Here is a 15519-nt window from a genome sequence, read left to right on the forward strand (position 1 = left end):
ACAACAGTCTGCTTGTGTACTTGCATATTTACAGGGATAGTCCTACACAATATTTTCTTGGACACATTTTGGACTGTAGACTCATTTTGGACTCTGTACAAATATGATATTTTGTCCTCTCTGGAATAAATAGTTGTAGAAATTCACCAAAAGAGAATTTCTAAGGAGAATTTTTGAAAACAGCGAGCATTCTCTTGCAGTGCACAGTTTGGTGAACTTCTGTGTGTGAAGTCTTACCTCCAAGTCAGGAAGAGGTCATGACTTTCACTGAGTGTAGTTTGTGGTAACCTGATTGGACATTCAAGAGCTGTATTTTAAGGGGGCTGTAAAAATATGTACTACAAGTATGAGAAAGTCTTAGATCATGAACTAATGGTCTTAAGTTTTTGACTTAAGTTTTGTGAAGGGGTTTTCTAGGTTAGTTTTACGTTATATTGAGTATTATACGATGAATAAATGTAGCTTTAATGTAGGCTTGATTTTTCAAAAGAAAAAACAAATTCAAAGTTCTCTTACCCCTCAAAACTACCCCATAAAATGGTTCTGTTGCATGAGACGATAGAGACCATGGTTCTTCTTTTAGGTATCTTCTTAATAAGAGAGAGATGTGAACCAAACTGGAAGGAAGCCAGGCATTCTGTTATTAACACAATACACAGTCTGATACAGGGTAGTGAATTCTCATTGTGGCTCTACAAAGCGTTAATGAAGTTCTAATTTAAAAAGCAAACAGAAAACCTCTACATTGCACCATGGGGACCCAACACATTTTATCACATTGTATTGTGACTAATATTAATATTGTTAATTAACAAGCTTTCTTGAGATCTAGGAATATTATGGCAACAAGTTTTTATTTTTTTTCGAGGCTGCCTAATGTTTCTCAGTACCTCCGAAGAGAGGAGCAGTGAAGTAGAATGATCTAAATTACCTACTCGTTCAGAAGATCAAAAAATGAAATATATTTTTGCTAAGTGAAAAATAATTACAGTATCTCAATTTAAACCACTTTTTTTCTTCAAAATCAGGACACAGAAACTGCCGTGCTAAAGGGTGGAAGCATAACTGGATCATTTTAAGAGTGGCCAATATTTACCTTCAGAGGAAAATGAAGCTTAGCAGAACTAAGGCCACTTTGCTTCTCACTGAGACATTCCGCACAGGGGTTTAATGGGATTTAACTAACGCACTTTGAATTCATACCATTAATTAATTTGGCTTAACTTTCTCTCGTAACCCCACATAAACAGGATCTAAGTGACTGTGTATTCCTTTCCTTATGTAAATCCATTGTCAGTATTGACTGTGTCTAGGTAATTTTCCAGTACTGTTGTTTCACATAGGACTTTCTGCTTGTGCTCCAGCACCTAGTTATTTAAAAATAATAAATGCAATGGCAAAATCTAGCATACAGAAAACTAGATGATAACCTTCCTTTTTCTCCTGGGATGGGCTGAGGAGTGGCTGTGCTAGTTTGATGGTTTGATTTGTGAGGTTGGTTAGTTGTTGTCTTAGTAGTTTATAAAATAAATTTTTTAAAAAGGCAAAAAAAGCTTAGGGTTTCACCATTAGAAAGTGTGCAATATGTGTTAAGTGGTTTGAATTAATGTATTATAAAAATATGTTGTTCAAGAAGTTTAACTCCTTGTCACAACTCTTTCCTCCTCATATTTTTATACTGGAATAACTTTTCTGAAGTGGTACTACAGAGGAAGTGAAGAAGCTGTTCTTTGTTAAATCAATGTAACCTGCAATCTCATATAACGAAATGGTGTAACCATAGTTTTCATTGCTGTATGGTGTCAATAGGGTGCTCTTTTAACTGTGTTTTCATTACTGAAGTTTGCATTTCTCCAAGTTCAGCCTTAATCAGATTTTCTCAGTTGATAAAACATGGACAGTACTTGATCTCTCCTGGTCTTTTCCTGTGATTCACAGAAACTTGGTGCAGCTTGGTATGAAAGAAACTTTTTGTTATAGGCTGCTTGGGACTGTTCAGTGGAGGGCAGAGCGTATATTCCTGTGGGCCTTTCTGCATACGGCCTGTTGTGTGATTGCCTGACTCACTGGTACACATGGTTTGTCTTTATAGGCTAAATAAAATTGCTTATTTTGTGATAAGAGCTTGTTGATGGACTACAACAACAACTACATGTGTATTAAAATTATGCCATGAAGAGTTTACAATGTTGACTGATTTTTCTATGACTTACCAAGGTTTCACTATCAGGTCTTCATGTACACTTTGCAGGAGCTTTTTAAAACAAACAAAAAATGGCGAAAGTGTTTCAGTTATCTTTGTGCATGAATAAACTGATGTCTGTGTAGTTTGAAGAAAAATCATCTAGAAAGCAGCCTTATTTAGGCAGAGTTCTATTTTGTAATTTGGTTACTGAATTGATCGCCTGTGTTTATATAGGTCCAGAAACAACGAATCCTTATGAGAGCACTAGAAATACAGAGCCTTTTTTGGTTCCTTTTTAAAGGTTGGGTTTTCAATGTTCTTCTTGAAAGATTTAATCACAAATCATGTGTTACAGACGACATATTTGCTACTTTTCCTTTTGCAGGTCCAATGATGCACCAGCAGCCTCCCTCCCAGCAATACAACATGCCACAAGCAGGTGGCCAGCATTACCAGGGGCAGCAGCCACCTATGGGAATGATGGGCCAAGTTAACCAAGGAAATCACATGATGGGTCAGAGACAGATTCCTCCATACAGGCCGCCACAGCAAGGTAGGACTTAAATTCAGTGTTTTTACATTGATTTTAAATAACCGTCTTTAAAACTATTTTAAATCACTTCCTTGCTTACACCAAATTCTGATCAAGTCATTGGGTGTCACAGACTTTGTTTGCAGACTCTTTTTGTTATCCTTTTAAGGGTGGTTCTTGCAGCAACAGATTACTGGTATCACCATGAAACGTGAAGACAAGTATTTCTTTTGTTTTGAGTTCTTTCTGACAAAAAGTATATAAAAATACACATCTCAGATACGCTGGTGCAGAATTCTGTTTCGATATTTAAATGATAGGTACAGAAAATGAACAGAGTACCTGCTTTGTTCTGAATTTGCTCAATTACAAAAAAGGAACAATGTTGCACAATCTTGCTTCTTTCTTTTTTTTTCTTTCCAGTCCTTTTAGAAAAGGAATAACTTTATTTTTAACACCTTAGTCTGTTATACACATGTTCCTAAAATGAGCTCAAAACTGAAGTTTAATATATTACGTGCTCAATCTAGTGCAGCCAAACAACTCTGTGTGTGTGTGTGTATATAGAGATCTTTTTTCTTTCTTTTCTTCTTTTTCTTTTTTTTTTTTTTTTTTTTTTTTAAGTAAACCAGATTACATATGTTGTCTGAAATGCAACGATATGGGTGGGGAGTACATTTGAGAAATATTTCTCATACTAGAATCAGAAATTAGCAGGCTTTATAACAGAGAAAACAAGTTATTTACGTATTGACTGGTTGTGGTTTTTCAGGCCCACCACAGCAGTACTCAGGCCAGGAAGACTATTATGGGGACCAATACAGTCATGGTGGACAAGGTCCTCCAGAAGGCATGAACCAGCAATATTACCCTGATGGTAATCTCTCATAAATGTTAACTTTCCCATTTTCTATACCTGCCCAATACTAATGTAGTCATATGCCCAAAATTAGGGAATAAGGCAAGAATAGTAATTGGATATCATACCTCACGTTTACAAAACTTTCCAAATTCAGAATTGTTAACTACAGTTTAAGTTACTATGACTAGTTAATTATACAACTGACTCAAAGCATGTAATTTCTAATACTCCCATTTGAATCTCTAACAACAGTTTTAGTATTTCAAAATGAAGTTCTGCAATTGGTTTATCTAAAAGCATGGAGGGTTCCTTAGCATATCTAGTATAATTGAGATGAATTAAAACAGTCATAACTTTCTTATAAATAAGAGATGGGGCGATATCCTTTTATTAAAGATATTATTGAAGTGGAAAAACTTGCTACAAAGATGTGGTTTTTCTGTAAATATTCTATTTTTTAACTTAGTGTTTAGTTTTCATATAAGTCGCACAAATGTGTTATTGCTGCTATGGTATGGGCCTTTAGTTTAATTTTTACAAAGGAATAAAATGGTCCCTGCCCTGAGGAGATTGTAATTGTGAATCCTCTTTAGAAGTCCCCCTAGTATTTTCAAGACAAGACCAGAACTTTGAATTTCATATATCTGTCCTCCTACCTCTTGAAATTTAGAGTGCTGAAGGCTATTGGATTGCGTTATAAGTTAGAAAAGTTGTAATTAACCTGTTTTTAGGCTGAGCAGAGACTGGGAGAACAAAGATGCTGACTCATGACTACTGTGATAACCGTGTGTGCAACTTAATGGTATCTTATGAAGTTCAAGGAATGTGGTAGATGTTAACATTTTAAAAATGTATACAAAGCAAAGCTGTGTAATTGCCAAAGCAACTACTCATTGTAAATAAAAGGATACAAGTTAGTTGTTTGAGTTTTAATTTCTATTAAATTGACTTTAAGTTACATCAAGCCATGTCTATATAAGCTTACATGTGTTATTTTTGGAGATACACGTGCAGAGTTAATTTCCAAGTTGCATTAACTCTTAATTATTAAGCTTTCATTTTGGAACTTTTACGTTATACTCATGAACTTTAAATGGTTACAGGCAATTTAATTTAGTAAGGGCAATTCAATGTTACCATCAACAGCTCTGTGGCAGCACAGATTACTTTTCTTAGACCCGTTCCTTCTAAAGATTCATTCTTGGTCATTACCTCATTATTACTCTTACATAGAACTTAAAAAGAACATAAGACTTGTTTTAATGGTTATGTATTTATATTAGATTCAGTCAATGACATATGGTACAGTTGCAGAACTAATTACAAAGACCACTTAGTTTTAGAACTATTTTCTCATTTCTTTATTTTTATTCCAAAATTTTTTCCAAATGTATATAATTTTTATAATTTAATTTCAAATTAAAACACAATTTTGACTTGTTTTCTTGACCAAGTTAGCAAAAAGATATATTTTGGCCATCTGTAAGACAAAATATATTTGTTCTAAAAACAACAACAGGTGGGGTGCTTACTGCATATATTGGTTTCTTAATCAGAGATGCCTGTAGTCTCTGAAAAGAAAGGTTTGTTTGTAATGATCCTACTCAGGACTGGAATGTAAGAGGAATAGTTTTCTTAAGACTTGTAGGAATTCTGTTTGTAGGGAAAACCTTGAGAATGTTGTTTTTCTGTCACTTAAAAGCAAAATTTAATGTAGACTGTGGTTCATAACTTCATTGAGCTTTATTTGTTATATTTCACACTGCTTTTAGCATATGCTTTTGAATTGGAGATCAGCAGAACAGGTGTTAGACAAAGTATGATAATTGCTTTCTTTGTTCATTCTAATTTAATTCAGGTTATTTACATGTGAAAGGCCTAAATGCCTTTTTTTTTTTTTTTTGAGTGAAAGATAAAGTACTTCTCCCCCCTGCCCCCCCAACAAGGATTATCAGAAGGTTAAGACCATCCCTTGCTGTGATGTTGCTAAAACTACTGCACTAAGCTTTTTTTTTTTTTTCCTGTCACATGTTAATTCAATATGAAAGGAAATCATATTAATAAGTCTTTGGCTAATACAATTGAAAATTCTTTTTCATGTATATCCAGTTGAAATTTTTTTCATTTTTCTGAGAAATGAAATATTTTTAGCGTTTTCACTCAGAGGCCATTAACGTTTCTTCCTGTCTCTTGTCGAATTGATGTAGGTCATAATGATTACGGTTATCAGCAACCGTCGTATCCTGAACAAGGCTACGATAGGCCTTATGAGGATTCCTCACAACATTACTACGAAGGAGGTATCTATATACCTTCACACACATACGCACATACATTCCCTTTCCTCCCCCACCTGCAACGGGAACAAAAATTCTTACACAACACGACTTAAACCCATGCAAAGCTCTTGTAGAATACTAGTTGCTGCCTGTCTTGGAAATTGCAGGGAACTTGAAGCATTCAGAATAATTTCTTGCAAACACCTAAAATATATAACCACAATTTGCCATTTCTAACAACAGTAAAATGACTAAAACACTCTAGATATTTTTTTTTTTTACCTCAATGGAAATTTTTATTTAAACATAAATTTGTTGGTTCAGTTGTATATCTTTTTGTGTGTGTATATATTTTGTATAATTATAGTGCCGTTAGGAAACAGCTTGCTGATCTTGTGTAGCTAGTCTGTGCTCTTGTAGCTGTCCTTAATTTTGTCTTTTTTTATTTTATTTAGCATAGTCATGATCTTATGACTGTGATGTTCCAGTAAATGTAATGCTCGTTTGGCAGAGATGCTGAAAATGCTGCAGTTCAACTTTGCAAAATTGGCTTTAACTGCAGTTTGTTTGGCCGAATTCCTTCTGTTTGGTTTGAGTTTTCTTTGTTTTGTTCAGTTTTTGAAATCAATATTGCATTTTCATTTTGTTCTTGTGTTGTTGGCTGTGCATCTTAGAAGGAAAAAATTAATAAAGTAGGTATCTTTATAAGTTTTTGCTTTCTTGCAATGATTTTACAGGAAACTCACAATATGGTCAGCAGCAAGATGCATATCAAGGACCACCCCAACAGCAGGGTTATCCACCACAACAGCAGCAATATCCAGGCCAACAGGGCTATCCAGGACAACAGCAGGGTTATGGTAAGAACCTGAAGACACAGAGAGCAATGACAGAAAAGACTAAGAGAGATCCTCATATGCTATTCTGTCCCTGTTTTTACTGGGTTAAAAGGCCAGGCTTGTCCAAAAAAGCTGTATGCCTGCAGTTTCACTGGGCCAAACAAGAAAGCGTAGAAGACAGCATCTTTTGGGAGGTAGATCTACTGGCAATCTAGGACGGTGTGGTAGCACAGAAAAAACCGAAGGTGACTGACTAGACAATGTTATAACAGGTGTCTGTAATTTAGAAAGACCCAGAAAGACTCTGCTCTTTTCTGTCCTCTGTAGGTGAACACAGTCAGGAGGGCATAAAGATGGCAAAGAGCCATTTATACCGTTTCGTCCTTGGACTTGCCATTTAGGGCAAAATCTTTTAAAAATTTAAAATTTCATCCAACATACATGAATCATTCTTTTTAAATTCTTGTACTGATCAGTAAGGAAATGAATATAAGCATTGCCAATGCAGCTTTCAAGAGAGTTTGTCATATAAATTTGTACTAGTAGTGCAAACCTTCTGATGTATGGCAGGAATGAGAAATCCTCTGCCACAGGTGAGATAATGTTGTCCTTGGATTCAGGGCAAACCTCCCAAACAGGAAACTTGTAGCATGTAATTTTTGTGCATTACTTCTGAAAACTTGAGGTCAGAAGAGCATGCTGAAAATACTGCTCTTTTAAGTTTTACTTGCTTGCATATTGTAAAGCTGAACATACTTATCTCAGAAGAAGGAATCTGAAATCTAATTCCATATATTTTAACTTTTAGTTTTGTTGCATGTTTAAGTGCTAAAACTTTCAGCATTGTGGGTATGCAAGGAAGTGCATGGATGACTTGTTTGCCATGTAGATAAATGCCAGATTTGCATTAAATACAGTATTAATGAGACAGAGTTAAGTTTCAAGAGCATCTTTAGCAGGTTTTCTCCTTTTGGAGGTTATGGATGAATTGATAGTTCTAAAATAATATTCATGTACTTATATTCTGCTAAACATAACATACTAACAGAATGAAGTTCAGAGTGGAGGTCCATCTAGCTCACTATTCTAAATTTTGTAAGTAAAGAAATAAAATCTGACTTACTCTGAAAATTCGGGTTAAGAAGTACTAGAGGAAAGGAATGAAGAAATCTGTCGGAGCGACTTACCCACCATAATTTGTAAACCCAAATAGCATACTTCTCAATTTCTATATTGAAGTTCCATTTTTATTTAATAAAACCTGTCACTGAATATTTAGAATTCAACTATAAAAAATCACCATGAATAAATAAAACCAAGTTTCATTTGTCAGATGAGCACAGCACTTTTTAGGATGTAGTGTCCTTGCTCGATTTAATATTTAATTGCTTTCTAATTTGCAAAAATAAATCAGCATCCCAGTCATTATTATCAATCTTTAAGGTTTTGTTCCACTGTAGAAAGCTGAAACTGCATAGTTCAAGGGGATTTGAGGCCTGAGGAGAATGGTAATAGCATATGGAGCTTTTCTTCTCCAGGTCAGCTTCTTGACTGTCTTACAGATCCAGAATTACTGGAAGAGTTACCGGCTGATGTCATCTTAATGTAGCTAAAACTAGCCTTCTGTAGCACTGAATTACATTATTGCTAAAACTCATCTGTTTTTTCTGAGGGGAAAAAAAATGGTGTTGGTTTGTTTAAAAGAAAGTAATTCTGAAAAGTTGCAAATCTTGCTGACTGTGCCAGTTTTTAAGGGGTGGTGTTGAAAAAGGCTAACTTCGATCCATTGCAAAAGATTCATACAGAGTGTCACTGAAATACACAGTACACTACCTCTCCCAAGGCAGGGGATGAGGTTAATTTTGTTCAGAACACAGCTGCACTGCCTGATGGTAGTAATGTGCAGCTTCCAATGGTAGACAGGCTGAGTCCCTGTGAGTAGTAACAGAAAGAATTTGTATTGACAAAAGAACAGCTTCCTTTTACAGCCAAAAAAGGCTGGAGCCAAAGGGGTTTTTTCTACCCTTTTCCTGGAAAGTTAAGATGACCAGATGAGTATGGAGTAGAGGGTGTTTTTTTCCATCCCACAATAGTGTTTACTGTTGTTACATCTCACATTTTATGCATGTAACTTGCTCGTCTGACATCCCATTTATGATTGCCTGCTGTACTGTGAGAACTGACTTTAGAGCAGTGCAGCACTGCTAGTCTCTTCAAAAGGTCCAAATGCTAAACGCCGCCGATCATCTGGCTGCTCCTGGCATTACAAATTTCTGGAACCGGAGCAGCATACAGCAGGAGAAGAGTGTGCCTCCCTAAATCCTGGAAGTGCTCGTCTTTGTGATTTGTCATTTCTTGCCTTGTTCTTCCCTGTCCTATGACCTCGTGTGTGGAACTACATGCATTGATAATAACTAATTAGTATATCAATAAAGGTAAAGGTTTCTGTGGTTGGAGCACAGGCCCTGTCAGCTAAGGTGCTTTTCCAGGGTGAGGGGAACACCACTGATCCCTGTTATGTTTTTAAGTAGGAAGAGACCTAATTACACAGTAGTGATACTTGCAGCCCTGCTCAATTGTAAAATTCAATGGTTTTACTGTTCTTTTTCCTAACATCCTAAGCAATCTTTCTTTTGTTTGTTTGTTTGTTTCCATTTTAATGATCTCCAGGCCCCTCCCAGAGTGGTCCAGGACCTCAGTATCCCAGTTATCCACAAGGACAAGGCCAGCAGTATGGGGGATACAGACCCACACAGCCTGGGCCACCACAGCCACCACAACAGAGGCCTTATGGATATGACCAGGTATTCTTTCATTTGATGAGAAAGTTGTGATTCTTACACACTCATTTGATAATCTTAGTTTCTTGTGGACGTTTAAACTAACGAACCTGAGGATCTGGTTTGTCAGGTGTGTATATACAATTCTCAGGGATTTTATTTCCAGGCAAGTTACCCAGAATCATTTGTCTGGAGGTGTGATTAGTCATTCTCTTCTGAGTTTGCAAAGTTTTAATGCAATTTGGCAAAGTGAGGCCCTCCAGGCAATATTTTTGGACCTTAAAAATTAAGGTGATCTGTTTCATAGCCTCATGGTGAATGACTAATATGAAAGATGAGGTTCCTAAATCTCATGGTAGATCATTCTTCATTACTGCTTTGCAATAAAAATGGTTGAATTGATTTTCCACAAACACAAATCCTCTCCAGTTGCAGAATCACTTCAGGTGTGCAACAGAGGTCCTTCTACTGTAGAGCTGTGTGGGGAGACATGAAGCCTATTTTTGCACAGATTTTCTCCAGGCAATATAAAGGAACACTAAACATGGGAAAGAGGTGACCTGCAAATCAACTGCTGCTTTCCTGTCACTGCTAAGATAAGTTTAAAACAAACAAGAACCACCACAACTTTAGGCTGGAATTGTAGTGGAGGACTCCTGTAAAAAAACTGTCTTCTAATTAAAGGATGAAGTGGAGGTTTTATTCCTGTAGAAGGTACTAAACTGTAAAAATTAATCTTTGCAATATGAATCCAGAAATATCGTTAAAACATACGCTATTACTTTCTCAGCATAAATAAAATGGAGATTAACTAAATATACCTTATAATCAAGTTGAGGTTCTAGTGTTTAAATAAAATCCTGATATGTCAGTAGATCAGTTGAACTTTCAAGAAGAACTTTCCCTTGGAAATAAGAATAACCACAATTGCCCACATTTTTAAAGGAGAACAGTTGGCTTCCTTTCTATAGAAATTAGAAAATACAAGGAAGAAGGAACAAACTCTTTCAGTGTGGTAGTTTAGAGATGCAATTACTTCTAATTATTTAACAGATAAACAAAATGCTTATGCACTGAACTAATAGCTTCCTCCTGCAAATAATAAGCTACAGGAAAATGCTTTGCTTGTGGCAAATGTAGGGTCAAGGAAACTTAATCTCAATTTGCTGAGTTTCTTCCAGCTTTCTTTGCAGTAGAAGTGGATGGCCCTCTCTGTAGATAGACTGCATAAACTGGAGGAGTAGAGCCTAAGTTCCACTGGGAAACTCAATTATAGAAGACCTCTCTTTCATACTAGCCGTTCCCATAGGAATTGCGCTGCTTAAATTCTCATCTGGCAGCTGTTCTGAAACTCTTCTTCCTGACTGATTGCCATATTACAATGGAAAAAACTGACATTGTAACATAAAACTGGAATTTAAAATACTGCCTTATCATGATGGTACTTAATGTGGAATGGTGGCAGGACTGTGGTTTGGAGAATGTTCGCTTCCTAGCACACTACTTGTTTCTGCAAGCCTTGAACCCTGTGGTGAAGGATCATGGTAAGCGTGTAGCATTGATGCTTTCACCTCTGCCCTCCTCTGCAGTACATGACATTCTGTCAAAAGAAATAGAGAATATCAATAAGGGTAATAATTCTATGTGTCGGATGTATGGAGTAATTGATTCCCATAGGATATGTTGACTAGTTCTTTATGTTCACTGGGATGTGCCTTGGTTTTTGAGATACATGTATCAGTCCATTCTGTGATGCTTGATATGTGAATATTTTTAGGTATCTCTGAAGGCAGGTTAGTTTCCTAAATTACTTTGAATTTAGGTGACCTTGTCTTTTTGAAATAATTTTCAAAGTTAGGTGAGAAGTAATTCCCATCTTTTATTTCTGATGGTGTTCTGCAAATTTCACAGTAGTCTGTTGAATTCAAAGGTATACTTTTCTGGTCAAATTAGGTTCCTGGCTTTAAATCCATATCATCAGTCTTACTTTTTACATTAAAACACAAAGGTTTTTTAGTGAGATGAAACTGTACCACTTATTCATATTGGTTTATCATTTATTGTTATTTGTTTCTACCTTTTAACATCATAGTTTATTTGGATGGTCTTCTGATTTCAGCTTTTAATACAGGAAAATATGCCTTGTGGTCTAATGATGTCTTTTGATGTGGTTTGTTTTTTTGTTTTTGTTTTTTTTTAGGGTCAGTATGGGAATTATCAACAGTGAAAAAGTACTCACATTCCAGTAGGCAATATCTATTAGCAGCCATATTGTCTCCTCAGCACTGTGGACATGTTCCTGAGATGAGAACCTCCCATTCCATCTAGCTTTTGGAAAAATCTTGTGGCTGTTTTATGGTATACAGTCTTTATGGGTTAATTGTTAAAGACTGTAGATTCTCAGAAACTGATTTCACATCTCTACTCTAGATGGCAATATTGGACAGAAAATATGTGACATAACAATTTGCAGTGAGTTGAGAACTGTATGTCAAATAGACTGTTACAGACTGAAAGGTGCGAACAGCTTTGTATGTTTATGAAGGTTATGGGAATTTAATATTTTTTCCACAGATTTTTTTTGTAGGGGGAACGGGGAAATGCACACTTTTTACAGCAGCAATATTTTGTATATTATGTTTTTCATGTGGTGAATATGCAAGACAGTACACTACTCGCTGGGCAGGATAAGAAATCTACTGTTAAAAATGGGTAGGGGCATGATAAGTGCTTGATTGTATAAGTCTCGAAATGGTGTACAATAAAGATAACAGTGAAAAAAGATGGAGAGCATCATACATCACTGATAGGTCCATGTACAAAGAATGAGAATCCCAGTTATCTAAATGGGAACATAATTAAGGACAGTATAATATAGTCTTGTGCAAAGATTAATTTTTTAAGCTTTCCAATTTTTCTGAGTGAAGCATTTTTGTAAAAATTGTTTCTAACATAGTTTGACAATTTTCTGCAACATTTTTTGGGTAACAAGATAAACGTTTGGGTTTTATTTCTCAAGTGTTTTGTCACAGCTTTGCATAAGCAAGCTGTAATCCCTCTTAATAATTGCAATAACAAAGAAAATGACAAGTGTTAATTTTACTTGGCTTGAATATGCAAAGAACTTGAAAAATAATATGGAGGTCAGGACTGTATTGTATAAGTGTATTTTAACCTTTAGTTGAATAATTTGTATGTATCAAAATAGCCTAGACAACTTTGTAAAACCTATCTAAATTTTCCTAATTGGGAGTTAATATCTTTAGAAAGGGGGCATTTTTTGTGTGTGTCCATTTTTCTTATTGGTTAACATGAGACCAAGGGATGTTTTATGACATCAAATATAAAACCTGTTGGTGAGGTAAATGCCAAATTTTGTTTTGAACTACATTAATGCTTATAGTGTTGCATGTGAGATAGAGGCAGCACCTTGATAATAGCATAGTACACAAAAAATTGGTTTTGAGACTGTCCTGCAACTGTGTATCAGATAAATAAATGGATATTCTGTTGTGCAGGAATATATGCATTCAAGAATTCCTGGCAACTTTTATAAATGACAAAACTTAAAATTAGCCCAGGAGTAAAATGGTAATTTTTTTTTTTTTTTTTTTCAGTTGGTGATCATGTTGGGGGGGGGGGGGAGGGGGGGGGAGAGGAAAACAACTGGGGTTCATAGTAAGTATGACATTATACATGGAAGACAAGATTTTCAATTTGTTCATTTTTAAAGGGAAAACAATTTTCTTAAAGTCAGTAGAAAATAAACGTCAAGGTTTGAACAGATATGGCATGAGGAACATTATTATGAATGAAATGCTTGTAGGTTCTGTGCCAATTTTCCACCACTGTGTACTTCATTGCTATTTAAAACTGTACTCCATCAATTCTAACGGAAGAATAAATTATTTGTGATTTTAATTTTCTCATTTGTTTCTTTAAATTAGATCCCTATCACTCTGATGTCTCATCTGGAGACTCTGCTGTGGGTTTTTATTTTATAGAAGTTTGGCCAGAATAACCAAACTGTATTTGCATTCTAGGACTTTATCAAAATTCTCTTGCCATAGCCAAGTTAATTAGAATTAACTGTTCAGTAATCAGCGTGTTGTGTAGGTTGTTTGTTGCAAAATTCTTCCTCTGAAAATGAAGGTCCATGAGGCTATAATCAAGATGACTGAATTAGATAAATGAGTTGAGGACGCAAAAATGTGTTGAACCCAACCTGGTGTAGATATGTTATCTCATTTGAAATAAGCTCAACTGACATTAAGAAATAATTTGTCTTGCCAGCCCATCTTCTGTTGTCTTATTCTCCTTTTTAATGGAAACTAAAATTGCAATTTTAATAAGCAGAATTTCCTCCAGGGTTTCCCTCCTAGAGACTACTGCATTTGCAAGGTTTAATTGTTTTATAACGGTCCTGTTTCGTAAAACTTTTTAATTGGTGGTGACAAAAATTACCTTATTCCTCTGATACTATGCCAGAAGAACAACTTGAGAGGAGATAGCTCCACGCAAAAGTATTTCTACTAAAATTATGTATTAAAAAAGAACTAGTTTTCCCTATACAAAAAAGAAGCAGGAATGCACGACAGGACCAGGGTGAAATAGCAAGATACAAGGTTCATTTTAGTAAGTAATCTTTACGAAATAAAAATCCAACCAATAGGAAACTAGTAAAAAAGGTGTTACGCTTGGCATTCTATATGTGGAATGTAGAAAATAAGACCTAAGAGGGGGACTGACACAGCAAATCAAATATGTGAACAGAAATGATACAAATGTTCAAAGAGTAAAGAGGAGGAGTTAATGAATTCAGTGACTTTTAGTTATCATAGCACTGTCATTTTTGCCATCATATATTGCTCTTCCTTTTCAGATGTTTTTATTTCCTTTTCTGCTCTGTAAATGACTTGCAGAAGGGAGAAGCTGGCTCACTGTTTCAAGTGAAATTGACTTCACAATGTTGTAACATAAGTAAGCAAACATGCCACTTTATAGAGCAGGATAATTGTATCTTTTTGAAAATAGTCCTGCTTTCATTTTCATATCTAAAATTACATTTATATGTTTAAAGTAATTGATTTTTTTTTTTTTTTAGAAAATACTCCTGATTAAAGAGGGGCAAGGACTTCAGTGCAAGAATCATTGTACTTCTACAGTTCTCACTACAGAGGATGCTGAAACACTTTAGTGTGATTTAAAAAAAAAACAAACACCCAGATTTTATATTCCAAAAAAGGAGAGAATACTTAAATTTACCAAATGAAGACATATTGTTAGATCAGCAAGTCCGGGTGGAATTCAGCCAGAAGCCCTGGAGAAGTTTAGAGAGAAAGTAGCTGATTTTCCTACATGGGCAACAGTTGCTGTATCATAAAGTAGAAGCATAAGGGTGAAATCCTGTGAAATGAACCCAGACAAACCTTGTGAAGTGAATAGATAACTGGATAAAGTCGTAAGTTAAATTAAAAAAAAATATATATTTTCAGTAGTATATTAAATATGTTTTTAAAAAAATAAATAAAGACCAAAATGTGCCCCTTAATTTACTAGAATTGTTGTAAAAGATGGTAGCACAATCTGATAGAATTGGTTTTTATTTGTATGTTCACAAAGCTTGAAGTTCTTCGAGAAGGTGCTACCATAAAAATACAGCATGCAGTAACATGGACTGTGAAGCACTGGAAATTAGATAAGATGGGGGGAGAATAGGAGTAAGTGCTATATATAAAAACATCATGGAGATGGATAACAAATCATGCCAGAGCTCTTGGGACCACTGATTAACACTTACTTACCAAATAAATTGGAGAAAAGAATACATGTTCCAGTAGCAAAATGAGGTGGAAATGGTGCTACTTAGATTATGCAGGATGTAAAACTTAGTGGAAATGCAGTGGACCATAGCAGAACTTAAGAAATGGCTGATGTTTACAAATACAACAAAGCAGGTACTGGGTGGGATAATACCAATTTACTTACACGCAGTTAGTCAACTGTCAGGAGAAATTCTGCAGCTAGTGCACTAGAACTTCT

At 35.4% G+C, this 15519-nt stretch overlaps 1 protein-coding gene across 4 annotated transcripts in view; it reads left to right on the forward strand.

The window, feature by feature from the left end:
• SS18 (SS18 subunit of BAF chromatin remodeling complex) overlaps positions 1-13398 on the forward strand; it is a 52032-nt gene extending 38634 nt beyond the window's left edge. For 2 of the 4 annotated variants that reach the window (XM_030012100.2, XM_041123045.1), the window contains exons 6-11: positions 2571-2738; positions 3490-3594; positions 5787-5879; positions 6596-6718; positions 9368-9501; positions 11678-13398. In XM_030012100.2, coding sequence (XP_029867960.1) covers positions 2571-2738; positions 3490-3594; positions 5787-5879; positions 6596-6718; positions 9368-9501; positions 11678-11704 — 650 coding nt within the window. In that variant the 3' untranslated portion in view covers positions 11705-13398. The remainder of the gene's footprint in view (positions 1-2570; positions 2739-3489; positions 3595-5786; positions 5880-6595; positions 6719-9367; positions 9502-11677) is intronic. The other 2 variants (XM_030012101.2, XM_030012102.2) reach the window with 2 other exon arrangements.
• Positions 13399-15519: the final 2121 nt, after the last annotated feature.

The sequence above is a fragment of the Aquila chrysaetos genome, chromosome 4, assembly GCF_900496995.4.
Source record: "Aquila chrysaetos chrysaetos chromosome 4, bAquChr1.4, whole genome shotgun sequence".
Lineage (NCBI taxonomy): Eukaryota > Metazoa > Chordata > Aves > Accipitriformes > Accipitridae > Aquila > Aquila chrysaetos.